Source organism: Pogoniulus pusillus, chromosome 30, assembly GCF_015220805.1.
Source record: "Pogoniulus pusillus isolate bPogPus1 chromosome 30, bPogPus1.pri, whole genome shotgun sequence".
In the NCBI taxonomy this organism is placed as follows: Eukaryota; Metazoa; Chordata; class Aves; order Piciformes; family Lybiidae; genus Pogoniulus; species Pogoniulus pusillus.
The window spans coordinates 22342-42763 of NC_087293.1; the positions used below are offsets into that span (position 1 = coordinate 22342).

Here is a 20422-nt window from a genome sequence, read left to right on the forward strand (position 1 = left end):
CACATCTAATGGACAATTTCAATTTATCATCCTCAATCTCTACAGATGCTATTCCAAAAGCCCATTTGTGACCCTTAGGATCTTTGAAACAACCTTGTCTCAAAAAGTCAATTCCCAGTATGCAAGGCGCATCAGGACCAGTTACAATAGTATGTGTCTTCCATTCTTTACCAGTTAAACTGATCTCAGCCTGTATCTTAGTTAACTCTTGAGATCCACTGTGGAAGAATTTCTCACCAGTCGAGGACATAAAGTCATAAACATGGGTAACTGGCGCTGAGAACGTCCTTGGTTCCCAGCGAGGCTAGGAAATCGAGATGTAAACAACTGAGCACCCCACACACAGCTGCAGTGGGCAGAGACTAGATAACTAAGGGGGCTGGAGTGGGTGGCCTGGAAGGCTGACCCTTAGAATGTTGTGATAAGTTAACCTATGCACACCTTACATGTAACCCTGGACCCTCTGACTGTAACCAATCTTAAGCTGAGCACGCCTCTTGCTAGAATGCATATAAGTCACTGTATCACGGAAATAAGGGGGATTTGACCATCTAACCATATTGGTGAATAAAGAGTCATCTTCCCATAGCGCTCCACCGAACGTGCTTCCCAACATCTGGTGCTCGAACAGAGGAGTCAGGACACAAGCCAGCCGCAGGTGAGACTGCGTTGGGGGCCGGAGGGTTGGCCCGAAGACAGAGGGGTCCGATCAACTTGTGGGACGTTCTCCGTATCGGAGAGAGTAAGCGTCATTCGGTGCCGCTGGGCCGGGTAGCACTGCCCCGAGGTGGCAGTAGTCTGGACGTTCATTTCCGGAGTGAACAGCCTGTGTGTAAGGCAGGTAAGGCCCACAGTGGATTTGCTGGGGCACTGCATCTGCTGGCGTATTTATCTCGTGAGAGAAGTTCGCCGGACACTGAGCTCTGAGAGCTGCTGGCCTGGGCGTATGCGCAGGGTCATGCGAGTAATGAGCCTCCCGTGATTTTAATATCGAAGTGCAGCGGGAGGTCGGAGAGACGCGCTTGGGACTGAGTTGTTGCTGCCCGTAGCGTGTCACTGACACACCCATGATGGCGACTGCCCGCAGCGACTCACTGACACACCCATGATGGCGGCTGCCCGCAGCGACCCGCCGGCAGCCAGTTACAATCGCTTCTCAGCTTGGAAAAGTTTTCGGACCTGCCGCACGGAGGGCGGCTGCCTGCCGCTGTGTGTACTGTGTCGAATCTGCCGCTGTGGCCCGCGCGTCCCCGTGGATGACTGCATGCGATACGGGACACGGACTTTTAGTTTTCAGTCGGTAAAAGACGTTACTGAAGGTACAGAGGAACGGACGGTAAAGAGAGAATGGACCGACGGCAGACGCGACCGCACCAGACGGCTCGGGACCCTCCCTTTCCCGCGGCTCGGCGGAACAGTCTTCAGATCCGCCCCCTTCACCGCCGCACGCCCGCCCATCTCCGACGGACCGCATCCCAAAGCCGAGGGGTCTCCCGCGAGTCTTCAACAGCTGGGGGACTGAGGGAGATGCTGAGGGGTCTGTGGAGTGGGAAGGATTTGTGGGTTTCCTTGAGTCGTTTCAGAGTTTAGTCAATTTGCGTTTGTATGGCTACAGGGAGATTAGCAGTTCGATAGCTCACAGCTTCACCTCAGCCTTTTTTCTCTGTCTGTCTTGAAGAGTCTGAGAGGACAGACGGCAGTTTTGGAGTTTGCAGGGTAGATTTCATGTTGTGTACCAGGGATTGATAGTGGGATGGGAGAAGGATGAAAACACCAAGTGGTGGCTGACCTGAAACAGCTGGGGGTTGGGCGAGATGGAGGGCCAAGGACAAAAGCGGCGCTGTGGCTGCTGGCCTCCTCCTCCTCCTCCTCCCCCCCTCTAGCCACCTGTGGAGGGCCCGCGGGGCCCCGTTCCCCCCCCGCCCGTTGTTTCTTTTACGGATTTTTTTTTCCCTGCTAGGAGGCAGCGAAGCCTCGAAGCTGTTTTGACAACACCAGATGCGAGGAGAGAGCTCTTCACTGAGGGACTGATTGGATACTGGAATGGGCTCCCTGGGGAGGTGGTGAAGTCGCCGTCCCTGGTGCCCTGGAGCTGTTCAAGGCAAGGTTGGACGTGGCGCTTGATGCCATGGTCTGACCTTGAGCCCCGTGGTGACGGGTTGGACTTGATGACCTATGAGGTCTCTTCCAACCCTGATGGTACTGTGATACTGTGCTACTGCAGACAGATGTCAGACAGTTTATGGAAATGGTAGCAAGAATGACGAGGATGACTTAGGACCATTTTTGCCCCTGTTACAGGCATGGACATGCACAGCTGTATTTTTTTAGTCACCTGATGATAACAGTTTGCATTCCAGATGATAGCTGATAGTTCCTGGCTGGGGTATTTACCATCGCCTTGCTGGTTAATTCCTTTTGCACCCACTGCTCAGTGGCAAAAAGAAAAAGAGGGAGATTGCTAGGACATAGCAGAGATGCCAGTGCCACTGACCATGGGTGGAAACTTATACAGACACAGAAGGCACCAAGCAGGACAGACTAGAACTCAGATGCATTGCCTCTCACAGCGAGGGTGTAGACACTGAGATCCACATTGCAAGTCACTAACCAGATTCTGGACTAGGAGCAGGGAATGATAGAGCTTGCAGGCTAATGCCAGTCAGCTCCTTCCCCCAATAACAGATAAAGACAGGACTAGCATAGAAGTTTACAGGAACAGCTGCTAATTGCATGAAATGAGCCTTGTGACAATTCTGACTTTTCCCTTTTCTGAGAATACCATGGGATTGTTATCTTCTTGGATTTTCTTTGCTTTTCTTGAAGTTCCTATAGCTGATAGATATTTAGGGTAAGATAAGTTAAGACTAAGGGTTTGTAGTTTTGGGAACTTAGGACATAAGGATGTTATGGGATGTTTTTCTTGGGTACATTTAGGCATTATTGAAAAGGGGAATATGGGTTAGAGGACAGTAGGATAGCAGAAGAAATCTTTTCCTTTTCGGGATTTTTCTAATCACAGCATACAGACTAGGCCAGTGGATCTGCTAGCCTAGGCAATGGATGTGTCTGCATTTGTTCTTGTATCTGCTTGTGTTTGACCATTTATCTTCACAGGCCTTGATGAAGACCAACCTGATTATGACCAACCTGTTTTTTCCCTAAAGTGAGCAGAAGTCTTGCTCAGATGGCAGAACTGTGAAAGGACTTGAAAGAAGCACTGACATGATGATTGTATTTGTATGGATCTTTAAGGTTTGGACCATGGCTAATGAATTTGGGTATTTTATGAGTTTTCAGTGATTGTGGTTTAATGGAATAGGTTCAGTTTAACAGCTTTGTAAAGGCCAAAGCCCACTCAAATTGGCATAAGATGGCAATGTGACTTTTTTCTCTTGCGAGGGCCCTGCAAGAGATAAAAAGACACTGCCCTAAATTCTTAAAGTAGATGAAGAACTGTGGGAAAAGGCCTAAGTAGAATAGACTGATAGTAACATCTAGGGCATATCTTTGTATTGTATTTAGAGGTTAGTAGTTCTTAAGCACAATAGTCAGACACAGCTCATAGCTAAGGAGTGTAAGGAGAACATCGAGTGAATCCAGAATTATTGGAGTCTGAGAAGAATACTTGACAGCTGAGTGATCTGCGAGTCTGCAGCATCAACTGCCACACAGCCAGCGCAGACATGGCACACCTGCACTCTCCTGTGACTGTGATGTTCGTCTGCACTTTTGGGTTTCTGAACGAATGACTTACTGTCGCTTGCAGAAATAGCTTTTGGGATTGTTAGCTAAGCTTGGGTTGTTAGCTTGCCAGACTAATGCTACTGATGAAAGCTCTAACAGGTTTATTCCTTTGATTGTAGCACTGCTGATTTGTAGCTGCACCGTTCACCCCTGTGTTAAACAGCCTATGATAACTTCCTTAGCAATGAGGGCGGACACTGCGGTTCAAATGACAGTGACAAGGCCCATATTAGACCCTTAGGTGCTTTTGGAGCAAACAATTGGTGTTATGGTGTCAAAGCATCAAGAAGGGGCCGAGGTCATCTGTTGTGGAACAACAGAACCGCTAAGGCACTTCCCACTGGTGTGTTCCTTATTTGTGGTGATAGAGCCTGGCAAGGCATACCAAAGAACGTTTATGGAGGTCCATGTTATCTGGGTAAACTGACAATGTTTGCCCCTCATCTTAGTCAGCTCAGGAACCTAGCCCGACACCAATCTAAGTGATCTTTAAAATTGAGTCCTAATTGCAATGACAACGTTCAATTGTTATCCACAGCTGTTCGTGTTGCCTTAACTGTATTTCTACCAGGAGGAGCAGCTGGAAAAGCATTAGTACAGCTAGAGAGACTCGCGTGTTGGTCAGCAAAACAAGCCAATGTCACCACAAAGGTTTTAGGACAACTATTGGTTGATCAAAATAGCCTTCGTCATGCCCTATTGCAAAATCGAGCAACCGTTGATTTTCTTTTGCTAGCCCAAGGACACGGCTGCCAGGACTTCGAAAGGATGTGTTGTCTGAATTTATCAGATCATGGTGAGTCCATTCACAAGAGTATAACCTGGTAGAAAGGCCGTATTGACAAGATCAAAAAGGAAACATCGACCTTTGATGACTGGTGGCAGAACCTGTTTGGGACAATCCCGGGGTGGTTAAGCAGTTTATTAGGAGAAGGCTTACAGCTATTTGTTATTTTCATAATAATTCTGCTATGCGCTTGTATTGTCTTTGCTTGCATTAAGAAGAGCTTAACTAAGGTAGATAGCCAGATGTGGGTTGCTCAAAAAGAAAAAGAGGGAATTGTGGAAGAATTTCTCACCAGTCAAGGACATAAAGTCATAAACATGGGTAACTGGCGCTGAGAACGTCCTTGGTTCCCAGCGAGGCTAGGAAATCGAGATGTAAACAACTGAGCACCCCACACACAGCTGCAGTGGGCAGAGACTAGATAACTAAGGGGGCTGGAGTGGGTGGCCTGGAAGGCTGACCCTTAGAATGTTGTGATAAGTTAACCTATGCACACCTTACATGTAACCCTGGACCCTCTGACTGTAACCAATCTTAAGCTGAGCACGCCTCTTGCTAGAATGCATATAAGTCACTGTATCACGGAAATAAGGGGGATTTGACCATCTAACCATATTGGTGAATAAAGAGTCATCTTCCCATAGCGCTCCACCGAACGTGCTTCCCAACAATCCACCAGTGATTCCAAAGATAGAAATGGACTCTGTCCCTTTGCAATTGGATGGCAATAAAGTACACTGAGCACCTGTGTCAACTAAAGCCCTGTATTTCCGAACTCTTGAACTGCCAGGCCACCTAATGAATACATTCCAATAGATTCACTTCTCTCCACTATCCCTTTCCTCCTCCTGGCTGGAGGCAGGGCACCCCTAATGCTGAACATGGCATGTAGGGTGTACACAATGATTGGTGTTGTTGTGAGAGGAACTGCAACTGTTGGAACAATTGCAGTTACTCTCAGGAGCTGAAGAAGTGACAGCTACTTTCCTGGCATTATTGCCTCTGTTTCTGCCACTCTGCTCATCCCTGACCCTCTTTGAAAGAGCTGAAGTAGGTTGACCATCCCACTTGTTCATGTTCTCACCGTATGTGTCACGCAGAAGTATCCACAGTGACGCACGTGATTGCTGCTGTCTGGGTGGAATTTGTCTCCTCCTGGGCTGGAATTGCCTTGCAGGAGGTGGGCGTCTGTTCCTGACTGCAGAAGCATTCACCCATTCAGATGATGCAGGAATGGTATCCTTTACCAGATTGGTAATGTTTTTAAGATCCTCCTTCAGTTCTTTCATGCTCTCCTTGATGCCATCTCTTATCTCTGTACCTAGAGTTTTTATGGCAGAGACTAGGCCAGAGTGTGACAAGCTGTCCTCTATCTGCCTGAGCTGGTCAGTGAATTCACCAACAGTGAAAGACCTTCCATTATCACTCCTTGCTAGGAATTTACTGGCCAAGATGTTAGCATTGGATGAAGGAGCAAGCTTAATCAGCTTCTTCATGAGACCTATTCCCAAAGGAATATCGTCAGGCTCATGAGTACCATGATCTCCATAAAGCACTTCCTTCACAGCAAACTCCTTCAGAAGCTTAATTCCCTGCTCAATGGTGTTCCACTTCTTGGCAGCCCATGGCAAATCATCTCAGGAAGGATATCTCATAGCCACAGCCAACAGAAGGCGTGTCCACAAGCTAACCCTACCAAGAGGACTTGCTAGGTGTTTGTCCACTCCACTCTCCTTAGTGAGTGGTCCCAGCTGCTTGGCAGACTTGTCTCCTACCTGCAGAGCATTAGCACCAATGCCACGGCATCTCACTAGCCAGCTGAAGATTGGCTCACCTGATTCCCTTGAGTATTCCTTCCTAACTTCCCTGACCTCTCTGAGTGGATCCTTGGAGCCTTGGATGTCATCCTCCACCTCCTCTTCCTGTTGTTGATCTGGTGGTACTGGGCCTAACAGAACCTTCCTCATAGCACTCTTAAACTCATTGGAACCATCCTCTCTCTTGGCAGCTAACCTCACAGCACTCCTCTCACTTGAGTATTGTTGTCTCAGCACATCTACACGGTCTCGCAGACTATCTCCTCCTCCTCTTGCTGCTGATCACCAGAGGTCCCCTCTCTTACATCCTCCTCTGAACCACTCTTTGTCTTAGCTTTTGCCTTAGCAGGTGCCAGAAGGGCCCAAGCAGCAACAGACTTGGATGTGTCTGCTGTAGGATTTGAATCATTAGGGGTCTGACTTGGAGGGTTTGAATCATTAGGGGTCTGACTTGGAGCTTGTGAGTTCAAATCTGCCTTGCTTTTAACAGGAGGATTTTGGTTCTGGTCTGCTGGCTGGGGGTTTGAATTGGCTGAGCTGGTGTCATTAGGATTTGGATTGACTGGGCTAGCATTGCCAGCATTAGCAGTGTTATTATTTGCCTGTCCTCCTGGGATGCCTGCCAAACTTTGTGGATTGTTGTCATTTTTGCTAGGAACATTTTGATTTTGGGTACCTGTCTGTGCTCCGTTGTTTTTGTTATCATTGTTATTGTTTATGTTACTGGCGGGAACATTGGCCGTGTTCCCAGCACTTGGAGAAGGAGGGGCAGAGGCTGGCAAGGGGGAAGCCGATAACTGTGTTCCCTTGTTTTGCTGTGAAAGAGACTGCTTCTGAGACACAGAATTTTTCCTAGTTCTTACAGAAGCTGGTTTTGAATTTTTCACCAATAATGCCAAAATTAATATGAAATTTAAAACTACAAGAGCCAGTATAATGCCCAGCAACCCTGCCATGCTCTGTTTCGAGTAGAAATCCTTGCAGGGATTTGGCATTTCAGTTTGGGGCTGGATGACCCTCATGAGAGCAGTAGATAAAGCAGACTCTCGATTGATTGTAACATTATTGACAAAAACTCTTGTAATATCACTAGTAACATTCTCAGTGACACTAAAACCAGCATAACCAAGGATAAAATCACCCCAGCTCCAGAACATGTTTGAAAGCTTAACTTTAGCCTTCTTAAAAACTACATGAAGCAAGAAATAACCAATTTGATCTTTGATCCAATTGTACACAAAAAAAACAGAAAACAGGCCACACAGCAATCCCCACCAAGTACAATAGCTGCTTGATTAGCTTCATCTTAATTCCCAGAGCTAATTTCCAGTCACTCAAATATATCTAGCCCCACGTTGGGAAAGCCAATTAAAAATGTGATGGTTTGGGCTCTTACCCGCCCCCCCACACTTTGTATTTGCCCCAGCTAACTCAGACGGACCCTGGGAATATAGATGAAGCAATTTATTTACAGCTAGCAGAATTTACAAGCAGCTATTTACAATATATACAGTTATATACAATTATATACAGAAATATACAAAGGATAAACAATACAGAAGCACAACTCCCCTCCCAGAAACCTGAGTCCCCAAGAGGGGCTCTCAAACCCCCCCAACACCTCCCCCCGGCCCTCTCAACCTTACCCCAGTTCTCAGGAAGAAAAGAGGTGCAGCCAAGAGGTTAGGGAGCAAGGTTAGTAGGAGCAAGGTTAATGAGATGTGTCTCGGTCTAAGGCAAAAGCAAGAGTGAAAAACAAAATGGAGAAAGTTTTCTTCTTCTTCCCAGAGCTCTCAGCGAGACTGTGAGAGAAGTTGACATCAATTGTTTTCATTTCACTGCCCATTATCTAGTTCTTTTACCAAAACATTCTAGCTTGCTTCAAACTAGCACATCCTCCCTTGTTCCCTCTGCCCTTCTCTCTCTGCCTCTGTTCTGTCCAACTTTAACACATAGTTCTGTGGTGATCTATGGTCTCACCTGCACCTTACTTTCACAATAAGGAAATCCATCAGAACAGATCTTGCTCCTCTGGACAGAGATATTGTTAGCCTGTGACCTCTGGACCTGGGCAGTCACACAGAGTGGCTTCTGTGCCACCTGCAGCTGTCTGAGCACTGTGATCAGCAACTTGGCCAAGCACCAAACCTACTGTGTGCTGCAGAGCAGCGCTGCCTGCACTGCTGTGTGCTCAGCCACATCTGCTCTGAACATCTCAGACAGTCTCCTGTCTGCAAGTTCTGGGTGGAAAAGCAGAGCAGGTCCAGGCGAACTCCATTGTGTGATGGCTATGGAAGGAGAGAGGGCAGAGGGAGAAGGTGCTGCGACAGTGCTGCTAGAGGAGAAGAAAGAGTGGAGACACACACAGACCCCTAGAGACCCTTGCAGAACCCTACAGGCCTATACAGATGTCAGCAGAGCTTTAAGAGGCCCCTACAGACACACACAGGCCTCTACAGACCTCTAAAGGCATCCAAGCCTGCTACAGACCCTTCCAGACCCCTGAACACCTCTATAGACCTCTGCACACCTCTAAGAGACGTTACAGATACACAGAGACTCTTACAGACCCCTGCTGAGCACTGAAACCTCTGCAGGCTTCTGCAGAACACATCCAGAGACCTGCAAACGTTTCACAGACCCCTGCAAATGTCTACAGACCCCTACAGAGCTCTATAAACACCTCCAGAGACCTCCAGACCCCTGCGGGGCTCTATAGACACCTCCAGAGACCTACAGACCCCTGCAGAGCTCTATAGACACCTCCAGAGACTGGGGCTGCAAGAGAGGCCACAGAGATGTGTTGGGCTCAATGCAGCAATGGCAGCTTGGCAAAGCCTGGCCCAAGGGAGCAGGCAGCTCCCACAGCACCTTTCAGACCATCCAGCAGGAGATCAGGTTCAACAAAAAGGGCCAGAGAGAAACTAAGAGGAGGAAAAGCATCCTGACCATGAACGGGGACTGCTCAGAGCCAGAGGCAGCACAAGGACAGGAACACAAACACAGGTAAGGCAGTTTTGCTCTCTGGCTTTGGGCTGCACTTCTCTCTCTCTAACCTACCTCTGTGTGACTGAGCCTGCTGCTGCCTAACCCCCCTGGCCGACTCTCTACACTCACCTTGAACGTAAGGCAAAGGCTGGGGTAAGCAGAGGGCTGGGAAGGAGGTGGAAGGGGGTTGGGAGCCTGTCGAGGAATGCAGTTTCGCGGCAGAGTTTATGGGGAAAATACGCGAGGCGTTGACTATTTTATCAGTGATTTATTGCAAAAATGTGAATTCCCTCTTCCCGAAACTACGCCACCCTTGTGAATTCTTTTGATCGAGGTCAAAGTAACATTTCCGAAAATGGCAAATTGAAGAGTCTATGATGTTTAAAGAGAGTTCTTTCGAGTCTTTGTGATTTGATTTAATAGTTCGTCAGGTACTCACAGTCTGTAGCTTTGTAGGGAGTCCCTTTCTCCCGGTGAGGGTCCAGGCATGTGCAGGCTCCCAGCCTCTGCGGCTTGGCGTGTCCGCCCGAGGCGAGGCTGGAGCAGGCAGGAGCGAGGTCCAAGATGGAGCAAGAAAACCCAAAAGGGCGAAAAGGACGAAAAAGGGCCCCCATCCTGGCCTGTCCACCATTTTTATAATGTTCAAATAGGACTTGCCCACCAGTTCGGACCACTCTTACGTTATTCACATAGATTGGCACAAGACAGTAAGCAACTTATACAATTGGGTAACATTGCCTAAACAATACTAAGACCACTCCTCAAGCCAGCCCACCTGCAGGTGCTGGGTGTGATAGGGAACAATATGTTTTGTTCACTAAAATAAGGTAATAGAAGGTTTTAATAAGTTTTGAGTTTCAGAAGCCCAGGTCAGAGGTCTGCCCTGCCTGAGAGGATTTTCCCACCTGCCCTGCCTGAGAGGTTTCCCGCCAAGCGATCACCAGGGGGTCGGAAGAAACCCCTCGGCAACAGCAACACACATGCGCAGAGTGCTTGTTTACCTCAAAGGGGACCTGTCAGCGGCGGTGGGTGGACTATAAAAAGGGGGCACCGGGACCAGCTGGGCGGCGGCAAGTGGGCGGAGCGGGGACTCCCCCTTGTCATCCAGCACGGATTCTTGCCTCTTATCCTGCTTGCTCGTTGTAATTAAATAAATTCTAATTGGACTTTGAGATTTTTGTCCTTGAAATTTATCACAATTTGGTGCCGTGACTCAGATGCAGATGCAGGATAGAGGCTTTGGCTCTACCTGGGGGGCGCCCCGCCACCTGTTTATCGGCAGCCCGGGTAGTCCAGCTTCTGTCATCGCTGCACCGACGAACCCAAATTCAGAATAAGAGGCAAAGGAGGGCCGGCAGACCCTGTAAACTTTGTGCACAAAGGTCCGGACGAAGACGCAGGACGCGTGAGTAATCTGTGGGGGATACCGTTCAGTCTGGGTCAGGTTTCCTGGAGGCGCAGCGTTTGTGTGTGTGAATGAGAGGGGGGCCAGCAGCTCGGCACTAACCCAAGTGAGTGGGACCCTCAGTAGTGCGGTTCTCATTGCCCGCGAGGGCGTGAGCCACGAACCAGGGGAAGCGAGTGAACGCACACATGGATTGATTGAGGGCGCTCCAGAAGATGGGACACGGGAAGAGCAAGCCCCTGGCTCCCATGAGACTTCCACCGGTACCCAGGGATAGTCCACTGGGATTTATGTTAGACAATTGGGAATCTTATCCTACCACAGGGGATAAAGACAAAGCTAAAATGATTCATTTCTGTGTAGTAGTGTGGGGAGGAAAGGAGGTATCTAGGAAAGTTTTTTGGCCGATGTTTGGAGCAATAGAGGATTGGGTGAGGCAGAAGTTAACCCTTTGGGTGAATAGTAAACGTCCCTTCAGTAAGGAGGAAAGTGATTATGCCAGTGTGTGGATTACTAGACCTGGCATAGACACATTGCTATTCCCCCTAAAAGAGAAATGGAAAGAGAAGAATAGGGAAGAGGAGGTTCTCCTTGTTCCCCCTCCATATGTACCCCCTGAGGAACAACCACCCCCCAACGCACCACCACCCCCGGAAGAAGATCACCATGAGCCCGTAGATGACATACAGGGACCCATAACTCGGGGACGGGCCCGAGGACATAATTTATACCCTCTCCGGGAGATGCCCATGGGAGGTCCAGGCCCTGTCCCAGTTATAGGATTTGTATCAGTTCCCTTGAGCACAGGAGATGTACGGGACTTCAAGAAAGAGATGGGAAGCCTTTTAGAGGATCCTTTGGGGGTGGCAGAAAGATTAGACCAGTTCCTGGGACCTAGTATTTACACCTGGGGGGAGTTGCAATCTATATTAAGCATCCTGTTTACTGCTGAAGAGAGAGGTATGATTAGACGAGCAGGGATGCGAATATGGGACGCCCAACATGCCCAGGGACCCTTAGCCGATACCAAGTGGCCCTTGCAGGATCTCAACTGGAACCACCAGCAACAAGATCATCGAACCAATATGCAGGATTTAAGGGTAATAATTATACAGGGAATAAGAGAGGCAGTACCTCGGGGGCAAAATATTAATAAGGCATTTAATGAGAGACAAAAGAAAGATGAGACCCCCACTGATTGGTTAGAACGCCTGAGGAAAAATTTACAGATGTACTCAGGCCTAGATCCCGAAACTCAGCTAGGACAGGCCTTATTAAAAACACAGTTTGTGGCCAAGTCATGGGAGGACATCCGGAGAAAGTTAGAAAAGATAGACAATTGGCAGGACAGAGGTCTGGATGAGTTGTTGAGGGAGGCACAGAAGGTATATGTCAGAAGGGATGAAGAGAATCATCGGAGACAAGTCAGAATGATGATGGCAGTTGTCAGGGAGGCAGGTAGATCTGAAAACCCTCCTAAGGCAGGACCGATGAGCCAGAGAAATGGGGGAGGAGTTCCTCAAGTGGACAGGAGAGAAGCAAATGTGTGTTTTTATTGTGGTGTTAAAGGACATTTTCGAAGAAATTGTAGGAAAAGATTGAGGGATGAGAAAACTTTTCAGGAAGATTAGAGGGGTCAGGGTCTCTATTTGCTGGGGGCACAGAAACATCCAGAGCCCTTGATAAAGTTAAAGATAGGTCCCCAGCAGCAGGAAGTTGAATTTTTGGTAGATACCAGTGCGGAGCAGTCTACCGTTCAGGAATTGCCAGGAGGATGTGAACTATCTAAAGAAACTGCCCAAGTGGTGGGAGCTAAAGGGGAGCCATTTAAGGTTCCAATAATTGAAAATGTGTTAGTAGAGGCAGAATCTAAAATTGGGGTAGGTAATTTTTTTATTAGTTCCAGAGGCAGATTTTAATTTACTAGGGAGAGACCTGATCACTGAGTTAGGTGTTAATGTAGAAGTAATTGATAAGGAGATAAGGATAAAACTCTGCCCCTTGAGAATAGAAGATGAGGCAAGGATTAATCCAGAAGTTTGGTACACCCCGGACCGTGTAGGGAAACTTAACATAACTCCTTTTTTGGTCACCCTCCGAAACCCTGAGGTGCCAATAAGAATTAAACAGTATCCTATCTCCTCCGAGGGGAAGGAAGGGTTGAGGCCAGAGATAGAAAGATTATTAAGTAAGGGACTTTTGGAACCATGTATGTCCCCTTTTAACACCCCCATTCTGCCTGTGAAAAAGGCAGACGGGTCATACCGGCTGGTACATGACCTGAGGGAAATAAATAAGAGGACAATGGCTCGATTCCCTGTAGTAGCAAACCCTCACACTCTGTTGAGTAGATTGGGCCCTGAGAAACAATATTATAGTGTAATCGACCTTAAAGATGCATTTTGGACATGTCCCCTAGATGAGAGATGTAGGGATTATTTTGCATTCGAGTGGAAGGACCCAGTCACACATAGGAGACAGCAGTTAAGGTGGACTGTACTTCCCCAGGGGTTTACTGAGTCTCCAAATTTATTTGGACAAGCCTTAGAACAAATCTTACAGGAATACCAGACAGGAGAAGGAGTAGTCCTCCTTCAATATGTGGATGACCTCCTTATTGCTGGGGAAACAGAGGAAGAGGTACGAACTGAAAGCATTAGGTTATTGAATTTCTTAAGTGAAAAGGGATTAAAGGTGTCTAAGGCAAAGCTGCAATTTGTAGAGGAAGAAGTGAGATATTTAGGGCATTACCTTCGAAAGGGGGAAAAGAAGATCGACCCAGAAAGGGTAAAAGGGATCCTTTCCATGCCCCCTCCTAGAAGTAAGAGACAGGTTAGGCAATTATTAGGCCTTGTCGGGTATTGCCGGCAATGGATAGAAAACTATAGTACTAAGGTTAAATTTTTATATGAGAAACTAAGTCAGGATGGGTTAATGAAGTGGGACGAAGAAAATGATGAGCAGTTGAAAAGGCTACAACAGGACCTTGTTAATGCCCCAGTTTTAAGTCTGCCAGACTTAAAAAGACCCTTTTATTTGTTTATAAATACAGAAAATGGCACAGCTCATGGGGTATTGACACAGGAATGGGCTGGGAAGAAGAAACCTGTAGGATACCTATCCAAATTATTAGATCCTGTAAGTAGGGGATGGCCTACTTGCTTGCAAACTGTAGTGGCCAGTGCTTTATTAATAGAGGAGGCTAATAAAATAACCCTTAATGGGGAACTGAGGGTATTATCTCCCCATAACATTCGGGGAATACTACAACAGAAAGCAGATAAATGGATTACAGATGCTAGGCTTTTAAAATATGAAGGGATTTTACTGGATTCTCCAAAATTAACTTTAGAAGTAACTGGTTTACAAAACTTGGCTCAATTTTTATATGGGGAACCAGACAGGGATAAATTAACCCATGAGTGTTTATCAGTTATAGAAGAGCAGACTAAAATAAGGCCTGATCTGGACGAAGAGGAGCTAGAAGACGGAGAGAGATTGTTTGTGGACGGTTCGTCCAGGGTAATAGATGGAAAAAGGGTTTCTGGATATGCCATAGTTAGGGGAGAGAAATTGGAAATTGTAGAGTCAGGGCCTCTGAGTAAATCTTGGTCGGCACAAGCGTGTGAACTTTATGCTGTGTTGAGGGCATTGCAATTGCTGCAGAACAAATCAGGCACTATTTTTACTGATTCGAAGTACGCTTATGGAGTTGTCCATACTTTCGGGAAGATATGGGAAGAAAGGGGATTGATAAACTCACAGGGAAAAGGGTTAGTTCATCAGGAATTAATTAGGGAACTGCTAAAGGCTCTGAGAGGGCCTAGGAGAATTGCTGTGGTACATTTAAAGGGACACCAGAGGGGAATGGATTATAAGAGCAGAGGTAACAATGTAGCAGATCAGGAAGCAAAAAGGGCTGCACTGTTAGTGGTGCACTCTGCCTCTGAGCAGGGGCAGGATTTAGGAGCAGAGGCCTGCTCCCCTGGAGAAAAACCTTGGCAGCCACTTAGTTTCACCACACAAGAAAAAGAAAAGATGCAGAAAATGGGGCTACGAGAAGACCCTCAGGGGAAGTGGAGACTTCCAGAGGATCATAGAACTGTTCTGCCCAAATCAGTAGCTTTAGAAATGATGAGAAGAATGCACAGCAGAACGCATTGGGGAGCACAGGCACTAATAGACCAATTTGCTACAAATCACATGTGTATTGGGGTAGATGACTTAGCAAAGCAGGTGGTACGGGGATGTGCTACTTGCTTGAGAGTAAATAAAGTAAATTTGAGGAAACCTCTGAAAGGGGGAAGGCCAGCAGCCCAAAGGCCATTTGCAAAGATTCAGTTAGATTTTGCTGAGTTACCTAAGGTGGGGAGATACAAATATTTATTAGTAATAGTGGACCATTTGACTCATTATGTAGAGGCCTTCCCTACAGCAAGGGCCACGTCACAGGTGGTAATTAAGACCCTTTTAGAGCAAATAATTCCCCGGTATGGAGTCACAGAAACCATTGACTCAGACAGGGGCCCCCATTTTGTGTCTAAAATTATTACAGAGACTATGGCAGCAATGGGGATACAGTGGGACCACCATACCCCCTGGCACCCCCAGAGTTCTGGGCGAGTAGAAAGAATGAATGGGGAAATTAAGAAGCAACTAACAAAACTCATGATTGAGACCAAATTATCCTGGGTAAAATGTCTACCTTTGGCCTTATTAAACATTAGGACACAGCCCAGAACTGATATGGGAATATCCCCTTTTGAAATGCTGTATGGAATGCCCTATGGTATGGGGGAGCCCCAAGATCACCCAATCTTAAGAGATCAAAACATGAATCTGTATATAGCAAATCTAATGAAGTACAGGGAAAGCTTATGGAGGAAAGGGGTGCTAGCACAAAGACCTCCACTGGATCTACAACTACACCGGGTGCACCCAGGAGACTGGGTGATGATAAAAACGTGGAAGGAGACAACTCTAAACCCGCAGTGGGAGGGCCCTTATCTTGTGTTACTCACTACAGAAACAGCGCTCTGGACAGCTGAAAAAGGATGGACTCATGCCAGCAGAATTAAAGGACCAGTGGAAGGGCCAGCACCTGAGTGGCAAATAATTGGAGAACCAGGGGACTTAAAGTTAAAATTACAAAGAAGAAGAGACGCTGTAAATGAATAAGAAGGGTTGATTTGTAACTCAGATTGTTATTCTTTTCTGTATACCATTTTTGTAAAATTTGTAGAGACAAGTGGTGGGACATTGCAGACAGGGGATCCCACTTAGGGGAGTTTGAATCCCAGAAGGAAAATAAGGGGAAGCATGAGGGACTAATCTGATTGGCAAAATTGAACTAAAATATAGTAGGCATTGTTGGTTGCACCTGTCAGACCTGTTTGACAAAAATCCCAAGGCAGCACACGTCCCATTAAACATTAGGATTAAGAAGTTGTCCCAGAGGGCTCCTGAAGAATATCCCTGCTGCCGAGAAGATGGTATCCCTCGTGGCTCGAAGCAACCGGGTCAACGAGCGAGGCAGAGGGATAAAAGACTGTGGAGAGAAGAACCCTCAAATAGGGACATTGGAGAAATGTTTATGGGACCATATCAGAAAAGAAGATTTTAGCAGGGGGAACAGAGTGCAACCAGGAGATAGGAAAAACTCCGGGGCTTTCCCCACCTCTTGTGCCAATGGTTATCACTTGACTCTACAAATTATTGTTTTGTATTCCTTGCTGTTTGTAAAGGGGACAAAAGCAGATGAACATCTGCCTCACTAGCCATTTAAATGGACTTTAACACGACTGGAAGATCAAAGGGTTATACAAGGTACAATTACCCCTGGTGCCCCTAGCCTCACTTGTTACTTATGTGACATTGTGCCTACCGAGCCCTGCTTGAACTTGCAAAGTTTTTACTTTTGTCCTAGCTCAAACCCAGGGAAAGGATATTGTAACTATCCTGGACATTATTATTGTGCTTACTGGGGTTGTGAAACCATTGCCTCAGACTGGAGAGTCAGTAATCCAGATAAATATTTGAAGGTGGGATGGGGTCCCTATGGCTGTAAACCCCCAAGACGTTAGGGAGGCGGCATTGCAGACGCAGGAAATTGTATGTGGCTTTATATCAATGTTACTAAACCAGAAGACCAAGCATGGTTAATAGGGAAGACCTGGGGAGTTAGGTTGTGGGAAGCAGGGACAGATAGAGCTGCACATCTCATGTTTATAAGGGCCAAATATGAACAGTTGTCTGTAAATGAAACATTGGAGACACTAGAATTAGCTAAAGAAGAGTTACAAAGATTTAGTGAACAAAAATGAAGAGAAATGGGGGATTGTGATAGGGAACAATATGTTTTGTTCACTAAAATAAGGTAATAGAAGGTTTTAATAAGTTTTGAGTTTCAGAAGCCCAGGTCAGAGGTCTGCCCTGCCTGAGAGGATTTTCCCACCTGCCCTGCCTGAGAGGTTTCCCACCAAGCGATCACCAGGGGGTCGAAAGAAACCCCTCGGCAACAGCAACACACATGCGCAGAGTGCTTGTTTACCTCGAAGGGGACCTGTCAGCGGCAGCGGGTGGACTATAAAAAGGGGGCACCGGGACCAGCTGGGCGGCGGCAAGTGGGCGGAGCGGGGACTCCCCCTTGTCGTCCAGCACGGATTCTTGCCTCTTATCCTGCTTGCTCGTTGTAATTAAATAAATTCTAATTGGACTTTGAGATTTTTGTCCTCGAAATTTATCACACTGGGTAGGCCTGAGAAAGCCGGTTTTACTAACCAAAACAATAGCCTGTTTGTCTGAGAACCAAGGCCAAGTGAAAGGGAAGCATGGCCAGTGTTTACCTTTCACTTACCCTAGGGAGAAATCTTCCCATGGGACTGAAAGATTGTTTTGGTTTTCGATGCTTTTGGCTTTTTAATGTGAGGCATAAAAAATCTGCATGACATGGAGACTTTAGAGGGGCTTTTGCTACTCTCCATGACAGAGCCCCTCCTGGGGACTCTGCTTTCTGGCAGGGCTGCTGTGTTTCTGTAGTACTTTTACCTTGCCTGTTTCTGTCTGCAGCTGTAAATACTGTCAGTGTCTGCTTGTCTGCTGTGCTGAGCTGTGAATATAAAGCTTCACTTCTCTGATTCCCGGATGGGCTGAGCCTAGGCTGGGGGAATTTCTTAAGTGGGGGGGCAGGCAGCACCCAAATCATCACATCCTGTTAGTGCAGAACGACTAACTTTATTGAGGTGAACTTAGTAAGAACTCACCCTCTTCCCCAGCACCCTCAGCCTTGTCCCCAGTGCCCTCTGCCTCCTCCTCCCCACCACCCTCAGCCTCGTCCCCATGCTCCTCTGCCTCCTCCCCACCACCCTCAGCCTCCTCCCCAGCACCCTCAGCCTCATCCCCACCTCCCTCTGCCTCCTCCCCACAGCACTCTGCCTCCTCCACTGGGCCCTCTGTCTCCTCCACACTGCTCTGTGCTTCCTCCTTAGGGCCCTCTGCCTCCTTCCCTGGGCCCTCTGCCTCATCCCCGTGCTCCTCTGGCTCCCTAACAGGGCCTTCTGTCTCCTCCCCAGGGCCCTCTGCCTCCTTGCCAGGGTCCTCTGCCTCGTCCCCAGGCTCTTCTGCCTTCTGCACCAGGTCGTCTCCCTTCTCCCCATGCTCCTCTGCCTCCTGCCCATGTTCCTCTGCCTCCTCCCCAGGGCCCTCTGCCTCCTCCCCAGGCTCCTCTGCCTCCTCCCCAGGCTCCTCTGCCTCCTCCCCAGGGCCTTCTGCCTTCTCCCCGTGCTCCTCTGCCTCCTCTCCATACTCCTCTGCCTCCTCCCCAGGGCCCTCTGACTCCTCCCCGTGCTCCTCTGCCTCCTCCCCATGCTCCTCTGCCTCCTCCCCAGGCTCCTCTGCCTCCTCCCCAGGGCCCTCAGCCTCATCCCCAGTGCCCTCTGCCTCCTCCCCACCACCCTCTGCCTCGTCCCCAGCATCCTCAGCCTCATCCCCACCTCCCTCTGCCTCCTCCCCACAGCCCTCTGGCTCCCTGACGGGGCCCTTTGTCTCCTCCACAGGGCTCTCTACTTTCTCCACACTGCACTCTGCCTCCTTCAAAGGGTCCTTTGACTCCTCCACAGTACCCTCTGCCTCCTCCTCAGGTCGCTCTGCCTTCCTTCTAGGGCCCTCTGCCTCTTCCCCCGGATCCTCTGCATCCTCCCCAGGGCCCTCTGCCTCCTGCACACTGCACTCTGCCTCCTTCAAAGGGTCCTCATCCTCCACCACCGAGCTCTCTACGTTCTCCCCAGGCCCCTCTGCCTCCTCCTCTACACTGCACTCTGCCTCTTCCACCACCTCCTCTGCCTCCTCTACCAGACCCTCTGCCTCTTTCCCCGGCTCCTCTGCATCCTCCACATTGCACTCAGCCTCCTTCAAAGGGTCCTCTACCTCCTCCACTGGGCTCCCTGCCTCCTCCACCAAGATTTTTGTCTCATCCACGGTGCCCTCTGCCTCCTCCTCTGGGCCCACTGCCTCCTCCCCCGGCTCCTCTGCCTCCTCCCCATTGCACTCTGCCTTCTCCTCAAAGCCCTCTGCCTCCTCCCCAGGGCCCTCTGCCGCCTTCCCACCACCCTCTGCCTTCTCCACACTGCTCTGTGCCTCCTCCTTAGGGCCCTCTGCCTCCTTCCCTGGGCCCTCTGCCTCATCCCCGAGCTCCTCTGGCTCCCTAACAGGGCCTTCTGTCTCCTCCCCAGGGCCCTCTGCCTCCTTGCCAGGGTCCTCTGCCTCGTCCCCAGGCTCTTCTGCCTTCTGCACCAGGTCGTCTCCCTTCTCCCCATGCTCCTCTGCCTCCTCTCCATGCTCCTCTGCCTCCTCCCCATGCTCCTCTGCCTCCTTCCCTGGGCCCTCTGCCTCATCCCCGTGCTCCTCTGGCTCCCTAACAGGGCCTTCTGTCTCCTCCCCAGGGCCCTCTGCCTCCTCCCCGTGCTCCTCTGCCTCCTCCCCATGTTCCTCTGCCTCCTGCCCATGCTCCTCTGCCTCCTCCCCAGGGCCCTCTGCCTCCTGCCCATGCTCTTCTGCCTCCTCCCCATGCTCCTCTGCCTCCTCCGCCACAAGGTCTTCTGCCTCCTCCTCCCCAGGGCCCTCTGCCTCCTGCCCATGCTCCTCTGCCTCCTCCACAGGACCCTCTGCCTTCTCCCCAAGCCCCTCTGGCTCCTCACAGGGCCCTCTGTCTTCTTCACACTGCCTGCAGCCTCTTCCTCTGGGCCCTCTGCCTCCTGCTCTGGGCCCTCTGCCTCCTCCCCAGGGCCCTCTGCCTCCTCCCCAGGGCCCTCTGCCTCCTCCCCAGAGCCCTCTGCCTCTTGCCCCGAGTCCTCTGCATTCTTCAAAGGGTCCTCTACCTCCTCCATCAGGCTCCCTGCCTCCTCCACCGAGCTCTGTCTCATCCATGAGCCTCTCTACCTCCTCCCTCTCAGGGCCCTCTGTCTCCTCATCAGGGCCCATTGCTTCCTTTCCAGTGTCCTCTGCCTCTTCCATGAGGCTCTCTGCTTCCTCCATAAGGCTCTCTGCTTCCTCCACATTGTCCTCTGCCTCCTCCACAGTGCACTCTGTGTCCTCCACGAGGCTCTCTGCCTCCTCCACAGTGTCCTCTGCCTCTTCCATGAGGCTCTCTGCTTCCTCCAGCAGGCTCTCTGCCTTGTCTCC

The 20422-nt window shown here is 49.2% G+C and overlaps 1 protein-coding gene across 1 annotated transcript; it reads left to right on the plus strand.

The window, feature by feature from the left end:
• Positions 1-11724: 11724 nt before the first annotated feature.
• Positions 11725-20054, plus strand: LOC135189065 (proline-rich protein HaeIII subfamily 1-like; the record flags this gene model as incomplete). Its single annotated transcript, XM_064169043.1, is given in 3 exon segments — positions 11725-11844; positions 19390-19557; positions 19971-20054. Coding segments are annotated over 3 exon segments (372 nt in total), but the record flags the coding sequence as incomplete, so codon positions are not given.
• Between the last annotated feature and the right edge of the window lie 368 nt (positions 20055-20422).